Source organism: Pristis pectinata, chromosome 35 (genome assembly GCF_009764475.1).
Source record: "Pristis pectinata isolate sPriPec2 chromosome 35, sPriPec2.1.pri, whole genome shotgun sequence".
Classification (NCBI taxonomy): domain Eukaryota; kingdom Metazoa; phylum Chordata; class Chondrichthyes; order Rhinopristiformes; family Pristidae; genus Pristis; species Pristis pectinata.
This window is the reverse complement of record NC_067439.1, coordinates 10,215,117-10,236,820: the sequence shown is the minus strand read 5'-3', so window position 1 is coordinate 10,236,820 and position 21,704 is coordinate 10,215,117. Positions and strand designations below refer to the sequence as shown.

The 21,704-nt window shown below is 49.6% G+C and overlaps 1 protein-coding gene across 1 annotated transcript in view; it reads right to left on the bottom strand.

The window, feature by feature from the left end:
• Nucleotides 1–381: 381 nt before the first annotated feature.
• Nucleotides 382–21,704, bottom strand: part of LOC127586254 (transforming growth factor beta-1 proprotein-like) — a 52,931-nt gene continuing 31,608 nt past the window's right edge. The window contains exons 3-7 of the mRNA XM_052044057.1: nucleotides 21,475–21,589; nucleotides 18,242–18,331; nucleotides 16,842–16,980; nucleotides 14,019–14,172; nucleotides 382–7,015 (exon numbers count right to left, since the gene is read on the bottom strand). Coding sequence (XP_051900017.1) covers nucleotides 6,857–7,015; nucleotides 14,019–14,172; nucleotides 16,842–16,980; nucleotides 18,242–18,331; nucleotides 21,475–21,589 — 657 coding nt within the window. The 3' untranslated portion in view covers nucleotides 382–6,856. The remainder of the gene's footprint in view (nucleotides 7,016–14,018; nucleotides 14,173–16,841; nucleotides 16,981–18,241; nucleotides 18,332–21,474; nucleotides 21,590–21,704) is intronic.

The window sequence follows — 21,704 nt, the reverse complement described above, 5'->3', positions numbered from 1 at the left end:
CAGGGCCTAAATTCCTCAATCTTTCAAAAATGTATCTACCACCTCTTTAAACACCTCCAGTGTTCAAAGCCTCCACACCTCTACAGGGGAGAGAACTCCAGAGATTCCTGCCCTCTGTGAGAAGCACTGTATACAGTTTGGGTCTCCGTATTTAAGGAGGGATGTTCTTGCATTGGAGGCAGCTCTGAGAAGGTTCACTGGGTTGATTCGTGGCGTGAAGTTGATTCCTGTGGGAAAAAGCTGAGCAGATTGCGCCATATCCATCCAAGGAGCTGAGAGATTATTTTCCTTGCTATTCAACTCTATGACTCCAAGACCATGTACAACTTCTGGCAGGCAGATCAAGGCACAGACATTCCAGAGAGCTTTGTAAAATTTGGTAATTTATTTACAAATGTGATTCGATACATTTGAAATAATCAAAACATGGAGGGGTGGAGGGTGCATTTTAACCAGACAACATCACCTTTGATAATACTGAATCAACACATAATAGAGACCAGAGATTGGTTACCCAGCAGCCAAGGAACCAGGGAGAATGTTTGCCATTTCATTGTGAAACAGTATTTTACGGTTCAGTAGCATAAAAAAGGAAATTCAAACATATTTACGTGGAGCTCCTGGAATCTCACCTTTTACACAACTGAAAACACACTTCATTGGGGAGCCTATCAATGTATTATTGATACAATATTTTGCCTTTGGCTTACTCTTGGCACGCAATATCATAAATCACCCCCTTTTACTGTGCAATTGTTGGTTGTAAATCAGAGATTGATATACTTCTGTGGGCCAAAGGTGTGTGAACAAATGTTGTAGATCAGTGCTACTCCTAGTGGTCGGCAGAACAGCTGAGGGACTGAGGACTTTCTCCTGTTCCTATGTTTCAAAGTACTGTGAGAAAGACACACACACACACACACACACACGCACGCACGCACGCACGCAGACATGCACTCCACCACCCAAGAAACCTGTACACCGTTACATATAGTCTCAGATTATCCTCATTTCAAAATATTACATCATGTCCAAAATGTTATAGTGCAATTCTAAAATAACTAGAACTTCACTCCAGTGAAGTGCGAGACACCCAATAGGGAGGGTCTGACCTAACAACGCCCAGCGCTGTCAGGTACAGGAGAGTGAGGTTTCCTCTTGTTTCTCCTTGCGGTCAATACTGTGTGCGGATTGAGCCACGGACACAGGGAGTGAGCTCTCCCAGCAGAGGAGAAGATGTCCAAGCTGTAGGGTCCTGGCGACATGAAGGACGGATGCACTACTGCACTATTGTATCCCATGGAACATGAGAGAGCCGACGTTCCGACAAGGCCCCAGCGTGGGATATTCGGAAAGTTAACCCTTGTCACGTTATGAATCTGACACATCAGTGCTATTGACCAAGTACTTCCAGATGTGAATCATGGAATCATACAGCACAGGGAAAGGCCCAGTGACCCCCGCAATGAGTCCACACTCCCCATCAAACACCCATTTACACTGATCCCATTTTATTCTCCCCATCAACTGCCACTCACTTACACACTTGAGGCAATTAACCCGACCCTCACGTCTTTGGGATGTGGGAGGAAACCCACGCGGTCACAGGGAGAAAGTGCAAACCCCACACAGACAGTGCCGGAGGTCGGGATCGAACCCGGGTCTCTGGCACTGAGGCGGCGGCTTTACCCCCTGCTCCACAGTACCACCCTGATTTTTGGGCCAAAGACTGAACTCCTAAAAACTGCTGGAGGACAGTCAGAAGTAACTACAAGAGCCACAAAGAATGTGCTGGAGGAACTCAGTGGGTCGAGCAGGAATTGATGCAGGGTTTTGATCCGAAACGCCGACAATTCCTCTCCCCCCACAGATGCTGCTCGACCCGCTGAGTTCCTCCAGCAGGTTATCAGCTGCTCCAGATTCCAGCATCTGCAGTCTCCTACGTCTCCAGTAATTACACGGTGGCTAATCCCTGCTCCTGACACAGTGTCCCTGAACGGTGTGTTTATTGAGCGACTGGCCTTGATACTTAAGGGTCCTCTTGCTCTCAGAATCCTAGATGTAGAGGCCTCGCCAAAGAACAACACCACACCCCACTCCTCAGAGGCAAGGTTTGGACAGATGATCAAAGGCTCAGTCAGTGAGATGGATGTTAAGGGGCCTCTTAAAGAAGCAGTGAGTTTCATTGCAGAGGGGTCTGAGACTGGATCTCAGCAAGCAAGACCTGACTTAATCGCGACACAGAAGGCCGTTCAGCCCATCGTGTCGATGCCAGCTCCCAGCAGAGCAATCCCATCACACCCTTCCCTTATTTTCCTGCAGCTCTACAACTTTCCCCTCTCTCACACTTGTCGCTTCATTAGTTCAGGAGTTGAATCCACATCTGGACTGTCATGGTGGGTGTATCCCATCCCCAGAAGAAATCCTGCAATCCCACAACATCGTCTCTTTCAGCAACCAGTGGTGTCACTCAACAATAACAACTTGCATTTACATAGCACCGATGACATAAAAAAATGCCACGGGAGCTTTGTTGTTTAAAACTCTGGGCTGCACGCAGGGTGAGATTTGAACGGATAACCAAAGGTTTGGTCAAGGAGGCAGGTTTGGGAAGCAGCTTAAGGGAAGAGAGATAGTCAGTGGGCAATGGGAGCAGGAATTCCAGAGATGGGGGCTTTGGAACTGGTGATTAAAGTCAAAAACAAGCAAGAATGGGAGGGGCTGAGATCTCTCGGCGGGTTAAAGCTGAGGGAAATAAGGAGAGGCTCTGGGGAGGGGGCTGGAAGGAGTTAATAGGCAGAACACCTTCCCTATTTACAAATCAACATGACTTCCAACTGGCTAATGTCCAAACGGTATCACCTCCCAGTCCAGATGAAGATCTCAACTCAGAACATTGACTGTCCACCTCCCTCCACAGATGCTGCCTGACCTGCTGAGTTCCTCCAGCAGACTGTGTGTTCCTCCAGATTCCAGCATCTCCAGTCACTCCTGTCAGCGTCAAATGGGACCTTGGTGGGCATGGATAAGTTGGGCCGAAGGGCCTGTTTCCATGCTGTATTACTCCATGACTCTCTCTCCCTTTCCCTGCCCTCCCAAAGGACAAACTGCCAGCTCTCAATACCAGGGCTCTTGATACCCACTGGTGTCAGGCGCCCCCTCAGTGAGGGGCATCAGCTGGTTCCGTCCCCTGTTGCCGGGTGACTAACAAAGATTCCAAGGGCTGAGGGGTGGACGGTGCTGTGGTCAGATCTCCTGATCACCCCCACCCCTCTGATTGAGGACCCTCAGAAGGCTGAAAGGCCCTCACTTCGAGGGAGATGCTGAGCAGTGTTGGAATAACCTCTGGTCTAACATTTTCCCGTTCCGCTGCACCTAATCGGACTGAGGAAGGGAAATGGCTGCCAGCAAGATGCCATCTTGCTGCGGAGATCTCTGGTGGTCAGGAACCATCCTGGGCCTGGTCCAACACACCTTCTGTCCATCACCCAAGCTCGGGGAACTTTAGACCAGTGGGATGCCCTCTGGATGCTTTGGACAAAAATCAAGAGCTGGGAGTTCACCCTCTGGAAGGGCAGTGAAGGTGAGGACATTTGCAATGGCTTGTAGCTGGAGGAGAAGTTCCATCTCTTTGTTATAGAAGGAAGACATTCGGCCTATTTAAGTCTGTACCAGCCTTCAAAACAATCCCACCATCTCCCCATTTGTTTCCCTGCAACCTATTGCATCTCTATGGAACTCTGGTTAGGCCATGTTCAGAGCATTGCGTGCAATTCTGGTCACCTCACTATAGGAAGGATGTCGAGGCTTTAGAGAGGGTGCAGAAGAGGTTCACCCGGACGCTGCCTGGGTTAGAGGGCATGTGCTATCAGGAGGCTGGACAAACTTGGGCTCTTTTCTCTGGAGCAGGGGAGGCTGACGGGTGATCTGTTGGAAGTGTATAAAATTATGAGGGGCATAGACAGGGTGGACAAGCAATATCTTTTTCCCATTATTGAGACATCCAATACCAGAGGGTATGCACTTAAGGTGAGGGGGGTAGGTTCAGAAGAGACGCGAGGGGTACGTTTTTTACTCAGAGAGTGGTGGATGCCTGGAACGCATTGCCTGATAGGGTGGTGGAGGCAAATTCATTGGGGGCATTTAAGAGGGGCTTGGATGGGCACATGAATGAGAGGAAAATAGAGGGATATGGGTATTCTGTAGGTGGGAGGGATTAGCTATGTCGGCACAACATGGTGGGCCGAAGGGCCTGTCCTGTGCTGTACTGTTCTATGTTCCATGTTCTATTCTCTCTCACAGACTCATTAACTCAACCCTGGTTCCCCTGCCACCCAGTTACATTAAGGGTAATTTACAGCAGCCGCTTGGTCCACCAGCAGCTCGTTGGGATGTGGGAGGGAACTGGAGCACCCTGGGGAAACCCCCGTAGTTGCAAGGACCATCTACAGTGGCCAATCAACCTCCCAACCCGCACGTCTTTGGAATGTGGGAGGAAACCAGAGCACCTGGGGGAAACCCACGCAGTCACAGGGAGAACGTGCAAGCTCTACACAGACAGTGCCTGAGGTCAGGATCGAACCTGGGTCGTTAGAGCTACAAGGCAGCGGCTTTACTGGCTGTGCCACTGTGCCGTCCTGGTTCCCCTGTCCATCACTGCATCACTGAAAGCTACACTTTCAACCATCAAATGAGGCCAGGCCCGGTGTGAACGTCTCTGCAGTCCCTGGGCTTTGCTCTGTTAAACGCACAGACAGTTCGTTGGGCATCGCAGGAGTGGCTGCTGTTTGTGCGTCGAGGCTGGGGAATGGAGGCAGAAAGCAGGAAATAGGACCTTCCACCTTCCTCTGGGACAAGTCAAGGTTGTAGCATTCCAGAACCCACAGGTGGCTGCACGGTGGATCTGAGCCTTCAGGCAGTTACCATTATCACCTGACCTACAGCCTACATCAGGCCCACTCAACCTTTGCTCAATCATGCCATTAACATTTCCTGGACACATAGAGCCTTGCAGGCAGGGGGAAGATTAAGATTGTGCGCAAGTGGGCCGTGTGCCAATTTAACCTTCCCCCCCTGCTCAGAACATCCTCAGCAACTTCTTGGCCCGACCTCTTCTCCCACAGAGGACCATGGCAGAACGTTCATAGAGTTACACAGCACAGAAACAGGCCCTTCGGCCCAACAAGTCTGCTCTGATCATCAACCACCCACTTAAACAGGAGGGACAATCTACAGCGGCCAATTAACTTCCCGACCTGCACATCTTTGGGTGTGGGAGGGAACCAGAGCACCCAGGGTGGGGGGGGGGGGGGGGGGTGGTGGGGGTGGAAACCCACATCCCTGTGTCACAGGGAGAATGTGCAAACTCCACACAGGCAGTGCCCGAGGTCAGGATCGAACCCAGGTCTCACAGGCCCTTCGGCCCTCCATGTTGTGCCAACCTTCAAACCACTCCGAAGACTATCTAACCCCTTCCTCCCACATATCCTTCTATCTTAAATTCCTCCATATGCTTATCTAACAACCTCTTGAACTTGACCAACGTATCAGCCTCCACCACCACCCCAGGCAGGGCATTCCATGCACCAACCACTCTCTGGGTGAAAAACCTGCCCCTCAGATCCCTTTTAAATTATTCCCCTCTCACCTTGAACCTTAGCCCTCCAGTTTTAGACTCCACTACCCTGGGAAAAAGACTGTGGTTATCTCTGCCCCTCATGATCTTATAAACCTCTATAAGGTCACCCCTCAGCCTCCTTCACTCCAGGGAAAACAGTCCCGGCCTATCCAGTCCCTCCTTATAACTCAAGCCCTCCAGTCCCGGCAACATCCTTGTAAACCTTTTCTGCACCCTCTCTAGCTTAATCACACCCTTCCTATAGCACCACCATGCCACCTCAATTAATTTAGTAGATCCACATTAGTTTAGCAAGAAATGCCAGCATTTTACATCTCAGTATAGTTTGGGCCCTGTTGCAATTAAAGGCCCAGGAATTCCAATGAAATATATAGTAACGACCCAACTAGGTTGGGAAGGAAAAGGGCCTTGATTCAACTTCAAGCCCAAACTATGTTCAGTTGTGTTATTAGATCTATAAACCTTCTTTCGAAATGTCAATGCAATATCTGTATGTGTGATGTGGCTCTATTATCACATACAAGCAGATGTTTGGTGCATTTATTCCTCGAGTGGAAGTCTGTTTTACCTTTAGAGCTGATCGCCTGAATGGCTGTGAAGGGGAAATCAGGCCTGGTCCTGTTATCCCGCAGAACGATCCATCAGCTGCACAAACTCCTGATCCCCAATCAGAAGCTCGTAGTTTTCACACTTAGGAAAATCGTTTCAGTATGAAGCATTGCAGGAATTCAATGGGACTCTCCAGGCATTGATAAAGTGTTGAAGATTTCTCTGAGACTCTTAGTCAGTGAGTCAATAGGGGCTTTTAAGGCTCAGGAGAGAAACACTTTGGGGTGGAATGTGTCAAACTCATGGGACTATGTTAGACAGGCTCCGGAATAAACCAGTTCAAATACAGTTCTCAATTTATAAATTATAGGAATCTCTGTCATTTAAAAAAATATTAAAAACACTAAAATTAGCCTTCAGATATGCATCGGAGCTGGCACTCTGTGGGCTAAAGCTATACAGATGCGAGTCGGACGGGTTCAGAGTCTCTACTGGGAATGAGTAGATGATCTTTCCCAGTCTCCAAACAAGGACAAATGAAGAAAAGCTCCACTTTCTCACAGTTACCACGTGCTGATTTTATCCGTTCAGATATAACCCGTCAGGAGGCCTTTGAGTTGCTTTTGTTTATGACTCAAGACTCTGCCAGCACTGGGCCATCACTGGGCCTCAACTGCACTTGCATGACTTCACAACCATATTGGACAACTGCTCCACCTTGGCCTGCCGTCCAACGTAGTAGAGGATGGTCAGGGGCTCGAGGAGCTTGGGGACACAGCAAGGTGATGCAGACGCTCCGGGGTTGTGCATATTGTACAAACTCAGGACCTGTGGAGGGGAGGAGAGAGGTGGCAACATGGTTAGTTTTATATGTTTATGCACACAGAGTAGTGCAGCACAGGAGCAGGCCCTTCGGCCCACCATGTCCATGCCGGCCTTTTGCCCACCTACACTGATCCCCACAATAGGACCATATCCTTCCATGCTTTGCCTATCAAAGTGTCTGTATCAATTCCCCAAACGTAGTAATTGTATCGGATTCTACCACATCCTCTGGCAGCGCGTTCCAGATATCAGTGTGTGTGTGTGTGTGTGTGTGTGTGTGTGTGTGTGTGTGTGTGTGTGTGTGTGTGTGAGAGAGAGAGAGTGTGTGTGTGTGTGTGAGAGACTGTGTCTGAGTGTGAGTGTGTATCTGAGAGAGTGTGTGTGTGAGTGCGTGAGAGTGTGTGAGTGTGTGTGAGATAAAACGTGTGTGTGAGAGTGCGTGAGAGTGTGAGTGTGTGATGGTGCATGAGAGAGTGAGCGTGTATGTTTTTGTGAGTGCATGAGAGAGTGAGTGTGTGTGTGAGTGTGTGTGTGTGAGGGTGTGTGAGAGTATGCGTGAGTGTGTGTGTGTGTGTGAGAGTGTGTGTGAGAGTGCATGAGAGTGTGTGTGAGTGTGCGTGGGAGAGTGCATGAGAATGTGAGTGTGTGAGTTTGTGTGAAAAAGATGGGCAAACACAGGGCTCGATGTTCCTCGATACATCATTACTGCACTTTTGTTACATTAAACTAATCAGGAACACTGATCACTCACCAGCAGTGCACTATTCTGGTCCCAATCATTACTGACAGGATACAGGCTCACTGGACAATAAACCTTTATCCCAGCCCAAAGAGCAAATTAATTTCAAAACGGTAACTCCGTGTTAATTTTCAGCTTTTATCCCTCATGTGGAGTGGCCTTGGTGTAATGGGGTGCACAGCTGGGAGAGGTAATTAGGGATACTGGCCTGTGTCTGAGGTGGTATGGATGCCCAGTCAGACCCAATGGAGTGCCAGTTGTCAGCACACGATACCACTGGATGTCCGGCACCCAGGTGTCTGCCCCTGGACCTGGCCAAGGTGGCCATTCACGGGTCCCGGCGGTGGGCAGTTGGGAGTTCTGCCCCAGCTGATTGCCTGCCCCCTTTTCCGGGGTTATGTCTGTGCCCGTGTGTCCCTGGAGAAGGAGCATTGTATCCACAGGTACAGTGGGGGATTCCAGGGACCGGTGGGTGCCTCAGGGGCTCGACTGCATTCTGGATCGTGATGACCATGTTATAATTTGAAACTGTAAATAGTGTGAATCGTGGAGCAGTGTAAATGTGATTCTGTAATCACTGAATTAATGTCCTTTGGAAAAGGAAACAAGAAGAAAAAAAAAGGATTACCCTGGAAAAGGAGGAGATGCCCAGCTAAATTTGGGTCCAATCATATGAGTGGAGGCTTTACCTGGGCTATCCCTGCCTTGGGAATGTGTTACAGGACAGTGTAGAAGGAGCTTCACTCTGTATCTACTACAGGCTGTCTCTGCCCTGGGAGTGTGTGATGGGACAGTGCGCAGAAGAATTACGTCTACAGCAATGCATAGAACAGTACAGCACAGGAACAGGCCCTTCACCCCACGATGTTGTGCTGAACTAACTAAACTAATGATTAAACAGCTAACTAACCTAGAGAAATAAAGGACTGCAGATGCTGAAATCGAGATGAAAAACACAATGATGCTGGAGGAACTCAGCAGGCCAGGCAGCATCCGTGGAGAAAAGCAGGCGGTCAACGTTTCGGGTCAGGACCCTTCTTCAGGACTCAAGATAGGAAAAGAGGAAGCCCAATAAGCCCCTTTTCCTATCTTCAGTCCTGAGGAAGGGTCCTGGCCCGAAAAGTTGACCACCTGTTTTTCTCCACGGATGCTGCCTGGCCTGCTGAGTTCCTCCAGCATCGTCGTGTTTTTCACCTAACTAACCTAATCCCTTCTGCTGACGCAACGTCCATATCCCTCCATTCTCTGCACATTCATGCACCTATCTGAGAGCCTTTTAAACCTCTCCGTAGTATCTACCTCCACCACCACCCCTGGCAGCACATTCCTGGCACCGACCACTCTCTGTGTAAAAAACAACTTGCCCTGCACATCTCCTTTGAACTTACCCCCCTCACCTTAAATGCACGCCCTCTAAATGTATTAGAAGACTATGTGACGGGACAGTGTAGAGGGAACATCACTCTGTAACTAACCTGTGCTGTCCCTGCCCTGGGAATGAGTGACGGGACAGTGTAGAGGGAGCGTCACTCTGTATCCAACCTGTTCTGTCCTTGCCGTGGGAAGTTGTCACAATCTGAAAGTAAAGCTGCCCATTCTGCAGTGTAATCCACCTCCCCCTGCCTCCTGGTGGAGGGTCAGGTGAAGACTCTGTGGACAGCCACTGTTAGTGGTTCAAGGACAGGCAGCCACCACAGATGGGTTGGTGTGGGCAAGCTGAACGCCTGCCCCCCTCTTCACACGGGAAGCCCCATCAGGACTTTCAGCGAGAAGCAAGGAAATCCCCAGCCAAGCAGATCTTGGAAGATGAAGGCTGAGAAATCTCCCCTGGTTTCCGGTGTGGGGAAGCCCAGCCTGCTCAGTGTCGGGGAATCTGATCTCCAACTGCAGTCAGCACACTGACCAGAAGGTAGAGGGTCTGGTCAGCGGTTGGCAGAGGTGGGAGCACAACATCCTGTCACCCAATCCGCCAGAACAAAGACGTCAGGGTTCAGCAGGACATTCAGTTTCTCCATTACACGGGTGGGCTGAGAGAAGTACGTGGGCCGTCAGCTTCACTGGTGGGACGTGTGTGTGTGTGCATGTAAACTGATGTCAGTATGGTATCTGCAACGATGTGCACACACGTGTTTGTACCACTTTGTGTGTGTGTGAGTGTGGACATGTGTATATGCCTGTGTGTGCATGCACACAGGCATGTAGACATGCTTGAGTATGTTCCCATGTGTATGTGCATGTGCATTTGTGTATGTGCACCAGTAGGAGTGTGTGTATGTTCGAGCGTGTGTGCAAAGGAGGGAGTGTGTGTGTGCGCAAGAGAGAGTGTGTGTGTGTGCGAGAGAGAGGGTGTGTGTGTGTTTGTTAGTGTGTGAGAGAGTATCTGTAAGTGAATACGTGTGTGCGAGAGTGTGTAAGAAAGTGTGTGTCCTATAGTATGTGGGTATGTGTGTGTGAGAGAGAGAGAGGGAGAGAGAGAGGGTGTGCACGTGAGAGAATGCATGTATGAGAGTGTGAGAGAGAGAGAGCGAGAGAGAGAGAGAGAGAGAGAGAGAGAGAGAGAGAGAGAGAGAGAGAGAAAGAGAGAGAGTGTAACCCTGCAAGGTGTACATGGGCCCCTGTGCACTAGGTACCTATCTTGGGGTACAGTGTCACCATCAGTGACCCGTCTTACCACTGTGAACTACATCCCACTCCCTCCCTCCGTCAGGTTCCGACAAAACAGAATTCCCAACCCGACCTAATCATTCCTAACTGAACAATTCAGCGGCTCAGTTCTGCTCTCCATGACCACATCTGCTACCCAGCACCCAGCCACTTACAGGATGAATCAACAGGGGGAGTTCCAGCTGTGACACAACTTCTCTTTAATGGCTGCTGCTCACAGCGAGCCCCATGTGCTCACCATTGATCAGTGCTTTAGGTTTCAGGATGAGTGTTGGACTCCTCCCAAGAACACCACGCCTGTTTACAGTTTCACAGCGGGATAAGGAGGCTCCCTCAAAGGATTCTAAGGGATAGGATTTATGAACACCTTGAGAATCATGGACTGATTAGGGACAGCCAGCATGGCTTTGTGAAGGGAAGATCTTGCCTCACAAGCCTGATAGAGTTCTTTGAGGAGGTGACGAGGAATATTGATGAGGGCAGTGTGGTGGATGTGGTTTACATGGATTTTAGTAAGGCATTTGATAAGGTTCCTCATGGTAGGCTTCTTCAGAAGGTCAGAGGCCGAGGGATCCAAGGAAGCTTGGCTGTGTGGATTAGGAATTGGCTTGCATGTAGAAAGCAGAGGGTTGTGGTGGAAGGAGTGCCCTCGGATTGGAAGGCAGTGACTAGTGGTGTCCCGCAGGGATCGGTTCTGGGACCTCTACTTTTTGTGATATTTATAGATGACTTAGATGAGGGGGTGGAGGGCTGGGTTAGTAAGTTTGCGGACGACACTAAGATAGGCGGTGTTGTGGATAGTGTGGAGGGCTGTCGGAGCTTACAGAGGGATATTGATAGGATGCAGAGCTGGGCTGACAAGTGGCAGATGGAGTTCAATCCGGAGAAGTGTGAGGTGTTACACTTTGGAAGGACAAACTCCAGGGCAGAGTACAGGGTAAACGGCAAGGTACTTGGCAGTGTGGAGGAGCAGAGGGATCTGGGGGTTCATATTCACAGTTCATTGAAAGTTGCCTCACAGGTGGAAAGAGCAGTTAAGAAGGCCAATGAGATGTTGGCTTTCATAAATCGCGGGATTGAGTTTAAGAGCCGCGAGGTTATGATGCAGCTTTACAAAACTCTAGTTAGGCCACACTTAGAGTACTGTGTTCAGTTCTGGTCGCCTCATTATAGGAAGGATGTGGAGGCATTGGAGAGGGTGCAGAGGGGATTTACCAGGATGCTGCCTGGATTGGAGAGTATTGAATATGAGGAGAGGCTTAAGGTGCTAGGGCTTTATTCACTGGAAAGGAGGAGGATGAGAGGAGACATGATAGAGGTATATAAAATATTGAGAGGAATAGATAGAGTAGACAGTTAGCGCCTCCTTCCCAGGGCACCAATGCTCAAGACGAGAGGTCATGGCTTTAAGGTTATGGGTGGGAGGTTCAGGGGAGATGTCAGAGGGAGGTTTTTCACCCAGAGAGTGGTTGGTGCATGGAATGCACTGCCTGGGGTGGTGGTGGAGGCAGATACATTGAACAGGTTCAAGAGCTTGTTGGATAGGCATATGGAGGAACGTGAGATAGAGGGATAGGCAGGAGGAAGGGGTTAGGTAGTGTGAGGGTGGTCTGATGGACGGCACGACACAGTGGGCCGAAGGGCCTGTTTTGTGCTGTATGGTTCTATGGTTCTATGGTTAAAACCATGGTTAGGGGAAGGCCTCAGTTAGTGTACTGCCCAGTACCAAACCTTACGCCACACAAAGGGGCCCCGGTGAATATACGTAATTAGCTCCTCACACTTATTAACCAAGATCATTTATGTCCTCAAACCTCTGTCCTGACTGATCCTCAAAGTGTCCAAAGATATAAACAGTGACTGGCATTCCAGAATCCTGGAGTAGACTCCAAAAATTTACAACCCTCTAATTGGTAATTGGTTTATTATTGTCACATGTATCAAGATACAGTGAAGGAGCGTTTGATGTCTCTGGCCCTGTACTCAATGGAGCTTGGAAGGATGAGGGGGGATCTCATTGAAACCTACTGAATGCTCAAAGGCCTGGATAGAGTGGACGTGGAGAAGATGTTTCCATCAGTAGGAAAGTCTTGGATCTGAGGGCACAGCCTCAGAATAAAGGGACATCCCTTTAAAACTCAGATGAGGAGGAATTTCTTCAGCCAGAGGGTGGTGAATCTGTGGAATTCGTTGCCACGGAGGTCTGTGGAAGCCAAGTCATTGGGTGTATTTAAGGCAGAGGTTGATAGGTTCTTGATTGGTGAGGGGTTATGGGGAGAAGGCAGGAGAATAGGAGTTGAGAGAAAAAAGATCAGTCATGATTGAATGGCGGAGCAGACTCGATGGACCGAATGGCCTCATTTTATGGTCTGAAAGCTTTTGTTTGCATGCCATCCAGACAGATCATTCCATACCTAAGTACATCAAGGTAGTACAAAAGAAAAAAAATGCAGAATGTAGTGTTATAGTTACAGAGAAAAAATGCAGTTTGAAATGACTGACTCCCTTATATGGAGACTCTGCCCCCCACACCACCCCCCCGCCCCCCCAGTTCGGGACCCTCCAGGGAGATTAAACCACTTCTGCTTCACGAGCTAGTGTGTTTGCATGAGGTATGTGGTTAAACAACCCCTCTTTAAGCAAATGACATTCCCTGCTCAGCCCCACGGATGGTGGGTGTGAGCAGAGGATGACAGCAGGCGAACAGGATTAATTCCTGCGTGCTAATCACCTTAGTGACTCTGCTAAATCGAAAGAACTGCAGCTTCAGGGAACAAATTCACCAACCGGTGTGAAATACTGACAGGTCTGGAGTTCAGGCAGACATATTGCTGGGGAATAAAAGGATTGAGGGAAGTACAGATTGCCTTTGAAAGCCAAGGAGAGGCAGAACTAATTAGTTATTTGTCATGTCCAACAAATCTGTAGAACATATCAGAGACATCTCACTCCAAACAGTTCAGACATTTACTCCGTTTATAACCTGTGCTGTACCTGCCCTTGCAGTACTCAATGGGAGAGTGTAGAGAGAGCTTTACTCTGTATTTAACTCATTCAGACCCTGCCCTTGGTGTGTTTGATAGGACAGAGTAGAAGGAGTTTTCATTCGATATCTAACCTGTGCTGTCCCTGCCCTGAGAATGCGTGACGGGACAGTGTAGAGGGAGCTTCGCCATGGATCTAACTCATGCTCTCCTTGCCCTGGGAGTGTGTGATGGGACAGTGTAGAGGCTTCAGTCTATATCTAACCTGTGCCATCCTTGCCCTGGGAGTACATGACGGCACAGTGCAGGAGTTTCACTCTACATAATTGGTGGTAACCCTGCCCCAGGAATGCGCAATGGGACGGTCTACCTAACTGGTGGTGACCCTGCCGTGAGAGTGTGTGATGGGACAGTGTAGAGGGAGCTTCACCATGGATCTAACCATGCTCTCCCTGCCCTGAGCTCTTGTACAGACACTGTGCTCCTGAAATGAGAGTGTTTGAGGAAATGCTTTATCCTGTGTTAACATCACTGTTGACAGCGCGGGTTGTAAAGTGCATCATGCGAAGAGTAATATTTGGCAGGGTGCGCGACTGTTAGTGACACTGCTGTACCTTACCATTGTATGCTGGGTATCTGTGCTCCAGATGTACGGACAGGGTCCCATGCAGAAGTTGGCCTGGTACCCCTTGGGTTCATGAATCCACTTCCAGCCCAGGTCCTTCCGAAAATCAATGTACATGGGGCGGACACAGCAGTTCTCCTCAGTGGAACTGTTGGCATGGATCAGAATAGAAAGGCTTCATCAGAGCACTCAACAAGGCAACTGCACTCACAAACCTGCTCAACCCTGAGCCTCGACATTGGGCTGGATAAATCACTCAACATTTGTGTCGCAGGTAAGACCAATCCTAACCAGTTCTGCTGGCCTGGATCCACCTGGTTCCCGTCATCTCCACAACCCAACAAACCTCACAGATTCCTGTACTCTCCAACTAAAGATGTAGAGTCATACAGCCCAAAAACAGGCCCTTTGGCCCAACTTGTCCATGCCAACCATCAAGTATCCATGTACACTCATCCCATATCCCAGCACTTGGTCCACAGCCTACAATACCCTGACCATTCAAGTGCGTGAGCAGGCGTTTTCTAACTGTTGTGAGAGTCTCTGCCTCCACCACCCTTCAGGCAGTGTGCTCGCGATTCCAGCCACCCTCTGGGTGAAATAATTCCTCCTCAGATCCCATCTAAACCTCTTACACTTTACCCTAAACCCAGACCCTTTAGATACCTCTGCTTTGGAGGACAGATTCCGACTGTCAACCCTGTCTGTACCCCTCCTCATTTTTGTACACCTCGACCAGATCCCCTCTCAGCCTCTTCTGCTCCAAGGAAAGTAAGCCTGACATATCCAGTCTCGCCTTATAACTGAAACCTTCCATCCCGCATAACATCCCGGTGGATCACCTCTGCACCCTCTCCAGTGCAATCATGTCCTTTTTTTTAATTATATAAACATTTATTCACTAACAGCACTACAAAAAGACAACCAGTCAATACACTACATCTAATACAGAAAAGAAACTAAGCAACGACATACTACAGTAGAGAATGCAAACTAATACTAATGAAACACACACGCAACACTACATCCGTTAACACAACACGCAACACTTCAAATAAGGGTCGCGTTTGTACCGTCCACGACACACGCGATCCCCTGAGGGGCCCACCGAGCATGGAGCTCAGCCAGGGTGCCCGCGGAAACCAGGTGCTCCCTCTCTAAACACACCCGCGTGCGCACGTAAGCACGTAAGACAGGCAGGCAGGCAGACCAGCTGGTACCGTCGGCCGCCCACCGCCGCGTCCCGTGGATGACCAGCTTGGCCAGGCCCAGCAGAAGACCCACCAGGAGATCCTCCGTACGCCCCGCCCCGCGCCGCACTGGGTGCCCATAAACCAACAGCGTCAGGCTGAAGTGCAGCCAGAACTTGAGCAGCAGCCCCTTTAGATATGCAAAGAGGGGCTGCAACCTCTCGCACTCTACGTACGCGTGGTACACCGCCTCCTCCTGGCCACAGAAGTGACAGATGGCCGAGGTGTCGGTGAACTGGCTCAAAAATCGGTTGCACGGCACAGCCCGGTGCAACACCCTCCACCCCAGGTCCCTGATGTACAGCGGGAGGACTCCCGTGTAGAGAGACCTCCACCGGGGACCACCCTCGCCACCTGCCGGCAAGACAGACTGCCACAGCGTGTCCGGCTGGCAGAGCAGGGTGAGGAAGTGAAAAGTGTGCAGGAGCGGCCTGTACAAGAAATGCCTCAGCGCCTTGTGGAACGGCACCTTCGGTGTGTCCTCCAGGCGGCTCAGGTCGTGTCGCGCTGCCTCCTGCGAGAGACGCCGGGCCCTGGGCCCGACCAGCAACTCCGGCAGGGCGGGCACCGGTGCAGCCAGGACCCCCCACCCCCCCCTCCGGCGCCCGCCGCAACCAGAGGGGGAGTGGCCACGCGCTCGCCACACAACACCACGCCCCACACCCGCATCAGATCCCAGTAGAACCCGGGCAGCTCCCACAGAGTGGCACGGCCGCCGCCCGCCGCCAGGAGACGCGCCCCCTCCTGGAGGCAGCGTCCCCAGCTGAGGAAATAGGTGGCCAGCGCATGCTACCACGGGGGGTGCTCGGTATACAGGTATCTCTGCAGCGCCCGGAGGCGGAGGGCCGCCAGCTGGGTACGCACGCACACCAGCGACTGACCCCCCCTCCGCCAATGGCAGACTCAGAACCGCCGCAGAGACCCAGTGCCTCCGGCCGCCCCAGAAGAAGTCCGTCAACCTCCTCTGGGTGGTGGCGACAAAGACATTGGGCGGCACCAGGGTGGCCAGCCGGTACCACAGCATGGAGGCCACCAGCTGGTTGATGACCAGCGCCCTGCCCCGGTACGAGATCGCCCGGAGCAGACCTGACCAGCGCCCCAGCCGGGCGGAGACATCATGTCCTTCCTATAGTGTGACAACCAGACCTGCACACAGAGGTCCAGCTGTGGCCCAACCTATGATTTACACAGTTGTACCATAACTTCCCTGCTCTTGTATTCTATGCCCTGGTTAATGAAGGCAAGCATCCCTGGACAGCTTCTTCACCACCTCTGCTGCCACCTTTAGGGATCTGAATTTTAAAGTTTAATACAGCTGCAACATGACTTCCCGACTTTTATACTCAACGCCCTGGCTGATGAAGGCAAGCATGGCATACGCTTTCTGTGTCACCCTATCTACCTTCTGGTGCTACTTCTAGGGAGCTATGGAGTTGCTCCATATGGTTCTAACTGGATAGCAGAGACAGAAGGGCTGAATGGCTTCCCAGGTCAGGGGTTGGAGCAGAGGAGGTCAGCCAGGAGATGGATTAAGTAATGGGCCACCATATCAGGAGGTTTCACCTACGAGAAGCAGTAGTCAGTGTTGACGTTGCGCTTTCTTCGGCTGTGTGTCTCTGCCCTGGTGGTTGGGGTGGACATGATGAGGATGTGCGGCACCTTCTGGCTCCTCTGGGAGAGAGCCGCCATATCTCCCCGCGCCGATCCTGTGGTTCAAACGGAAGGAGTTAAAGGCCATGACGGGACCCCACCGAGACAAGCCCGCCCCCTGCATCAACCACCCAGTCCACCGACATCCCCCTGCTCAGACCCTTCTCTCTCCTGCCCATCCCCACTGACTAATGCACAGTGAACCTTCAGCAGGCACTGGCCCGTACCAAAACCTTGAATTGTTCAAATCCCAGAGCAAAGTTAAAAGTTTATATATAGAATAACAGATACCCAGAGGTGAGTTACAGGCTGGCATTTACTCCAGTAGTCCATGGGTTTTTATATATATATAGAATAACAGAAACCTGGGAGTGAGGAATGGCTGGAATCTAATCAAGTGGTTCAGGTATTTACATATATATATATAATAACAGGTGCCCAGAAGTGAGTTACAGCCTGGAATCTAATCAAGAGTTCGGGTGTTTATATATAGATTAACAGATACCCAGGGGTGAGTTACAGGCTGGAATTTAATCCAGGAGTTCAGGTAATTTGTATATCGAATAACATGACTGGGAGTGAGTTACAGGCTGAGATCTAATCCGAGGGTTCGGGGGTTTATATACAGAATAACAATAATCCAGGAGTGAGTTATATGCTGGGATCTGATCCAGGGGTTCGGGGGGGTTTGCTTTAGGGTAGCAAAGCAGATACGGTCTGGGATCTAACTGAGGAGTAATGATGAGGTGGTCCCTGGGTTGTGGGGAGTTTATAGATAGAATGCTAACAACCCTCTCCAATAAGCCAACAAAATAGTCCAACTGCCTTAATATTGGCTGATTTTATTGGACAAGTCCCACAGCCCTGAATGTCACAGCACATTATGCTTCCTAGTTTGTATTATCTACCTACTTAATCCCCTTAACCCATTTGACTGGACAACTTATCCCCATCGCAACCCTGGCCTCACCCTCTCACAGATATTCCCCTTTCCCTTTCACCCTCCCACCCCCTTAAAACTACCTTCTCTTTTATCTCTCTTCCCCAGTTCTGATGAAGAGACTTTGGCCAGGAACATTAACTCTGTTTCTCTTTCCACAGATGCTGCCTGACCTGCTGAGTGTTTCCAGCACTCAATGTTTTATTTCAGGTTTCCAGTATCTGCAGTATTTTTTGTTTCAATATAGTCCTCACCCCTTATTCAGTGGATGACGGGTATTTTCCAGACACCCACTGTTGGAGGAAGAGATGATTGGAAAGATAAAATAACATTTTAATTCTGGTAACATTGCAATGAAGACAGGGTGGTATCATTACCGAAAAATTTTAGCTGGAGATTTTTTCTTTCTTTGGAAGCACCGGCTTCACACGGGCAATGGACGCTGATCTTCAGCTGCTGGTCGGTCACTGCAAGGAAACAAACCATGAGGTGGACGGGCTTTTCCCCCCAAGAAAGATTCATCCTGACTTGCTGGCACACTGCTTTTGACTCGAAGACCGGAGCCTACCTTGAGAGGTGTCAGGGTGCAGACTACATTCAGGTTGGACCACACCTAGTGACACACCACGGGGATTACCAGCTCTAGCTGAGCACTTTCAAGGAGTCATAGAGCCATACAGTATGGAAAGAGGCCCTTCAGCCCACTGATTCCGTGCTGAGCATCCATCATCCATTTACACTAATCCCAATTTATTAATTCTATGTTCCCATCAACTCCCCCCAGATTCTACCACCCATTTACACACTCAGAGCAACTTACAGTGGCTGATTAACCTAATAACTCTTCTGAACATACGTCCAGCCATTCCACTGGGTCAGAAATACCATTTCCCATGTTTTTATGACTCACACACAACAGAAGTGAACAAACGTACCTATTTTTCATGGCCCACTACCAATTCTTTTCATATCAGTCTCCAACTCCTGGTGACAGTAGGTTGGCAACCCGACAGGGAGACCTCAGTAGCTAATGCCGCAGTGCTTACACCAGAGTGTGGACATGAGCGCTTCTCCGATGAGCTTAATCAGCAGCTTTTCAAAACCACACCACAATCTAAGATAAACTACGTATCTCCTTCAATCATTTCTTGGCCTCAGGGGGAACAAGTTACCAACACTACAGATGAAATCACCAGGACCTGAAAATTAATCTCCAAAATCCTGTACAAATAATTATCTGGGCTTAAAAAAAACATTCAACACAATTTAAAAAATGCAAATGTTGGGGAAAGAAGCTGAAGGCCTGGCCTTCAATATTGGAGTGACTGATCGTGAAGTCTCTCTTCATTTTCCAATTGGTTTCGAGAAAGCAGGGCGCTGAAATGATGGGCGTGTTGGGCAACCAATGGCAAGAGCATTGGGCAGGGCAGTTGGAAGGTGATCAATCTCCTAGGGTGATATCTATCCAGAAGGGCAACCATAACTCAAAATGGAATGGACTTCTCTCAAAAGCAGCTGATGAATGACTCGGGAGGCAGTGTTTAAAGGTCTGTTTCCTTCAGTGAGGAACAGACCAGTTGAATACACCTGGTCTTTCAAACCCTTGAATGTAGACTCAGACACTGACCTTCCACAGAAGCAAATGAATCTTCCTTTTCTGGAACTCACTAATATTCCAGGTGACCCTGATCAACATCACCCAGTGTTGGCCAAACAGCTTTGGTCTTCAAATTCAGCGGACCCAGGTTTCCTACCTTGGCGATAAGCGTGGGGCGAGGATTGAACCCAAGACTTTCATGGCACAGTCCTTTGCTCACTCCCGCATCTGAATAAACCCTCAAGGTTACCATTTATAGACCAGAAAAAGAAACAAATTTGTGTTTCTGTGGCTCCCTCCACAATCTCAGGACGTCCCAAGGTACTTTACAGAAATGAGTCGGTTCTACAATGCAGTTGTAAGGTAGGAGGTGTGACTGGCACTTTAAGTGCAGCAAGATCCCACAAGCAGCATTCTGATAATGAACAGGTGACTAGCTGGCCCGTTCCAATGGCGTTGTTTGTGGAATCAGTAATGGCCCGGAAACTGAGGAGATGTGCCGTCTCTTCCTCAGGATGGTGGCACCTCTGACACTGGCCCACAGCTTAGTGTGGGATGAGGGGGTTCGCCCGATGTTTAAGGTGCAGGAGTAAGTGTGAGCCCATGGGGAGTCTGAGGGGTTCACTGAGAATGCATCGCCTTGACATAACGGAAGACAGCACCTCTGGCAGTGCAGCACTCCCTCTGCTCCGCACCAACTGGGATCTGATCTGACCATCTCCTCTGGGGCAAATCCCGGGGTCCAGTATTCCTGAACAACTAACCCCGCTGGATCTGAGATTGTGAAATATCAAAGTGGAAGTTAGATGCTAAAGGAAATGTATGAGACATTTTAAAGAGAGTGGTGGGTGCCTGGAACGTGCTGCCAGGGGAGGTGGTGGAAGCAGATACAACGGCAAGGTTTAAGAGGCATTTAGACAGGCACAGGGAATGGAAGGATATGGACAGTGTGCAGGCAGTTGGGATTAGTTTAGATTGGTTGGTTCAGACACGGGTGGACTGAAGGGCTGTACTGTTCATGTACTGGACACAAAGCAGAGGACCTGTGCCCAAAGTCCTGGCCAATGGAAAATCCCCGTCAACACCAATAACATTCTAACCACCACACTGCCAATAGCAGGAGCTTGCTGTGTACAAACTGGCTTTGCTACATTACACTCGAAAAGGACTCATTAGCCGCAAAAACTCTTGGGAGGTCCCTTGGTTATGAAAGGTACTACAAGAATGCAGGTTTGTTCACATGGATTAGACAAGGACTAAAGCTCCCTCTACATCATCTCATCAAATACTTGGAGGGCAGATATATCTGGACTAGATCTCAGTACGGTGACTCCTCTACCATAACAGATGCAAGTAATTTGAATGTAACTATGCTCACTCATCGCATGGAGAAATCAGCATACTTATATCAGAAGTTTGTTTCCTTTGTTTTCTGATTAAGTTGACTTTGTTGGTCATATAGTAGTCACTAGCTATGATACACAATCATGACTCCAACTCACCAGTAGTCACCCTACAATTTCTTTTAAAAGTAACACCCAAAGTGCTGGAGGAACTCAGCAGGTCAGGCAGCATCTACGGAGGGAAATGGACAGTCGACGTTTTGGGTCAAGACCCTTCATCTGGACTTGCTCCAAATTCCAGCATCTGCCTTCCCTCGTGTCTCCATTTTACTGTGAAGTCTCTTCAAGGTGCGCGACTTTGAAGAAGTTTTCCTTCTCTCTTCGAAGGGAGCTCTGCTCTCTGCGCCTCTCCAGCTTTCCCACCGTGTGCCAATCCAGATGAAGGGTCTCGACCTGAAACGCCGACTGTTCATCTCCCTCCGCAGATGCTGCCTGACCCGCTGAGTTCCTCCAGCATCTCATGTATTGCTCCAGATTCCAGCATCTGCAGTCCCTTGTGTCTCAATTTTTAAATGCACTCCATTGACTGGGAACTCCATGGGCAGGAACGAAGCAGTAGAAATGCAAGTCTTTCTATCTGAAAATGGGAGTTGACTGGTAACCATCTTACCTTTATCTGTCACCCATCTTTTCACTGTCGTTGTCACATCAAACGAGACCCACTCATCATTGCCCCTGGTCTTCAGGAGACGATTGTCCAGATACATGCTGACGTTTGAATGGTTCTGAGGTAAACAGTAAATGCATATTATTTAAATCATTGTCTCAAATGTCCCAGTCAGACAATGCCAGGTTAATCATGCTTTACAGAGGCTCTACTATATGTGCACAGTGGAGGTG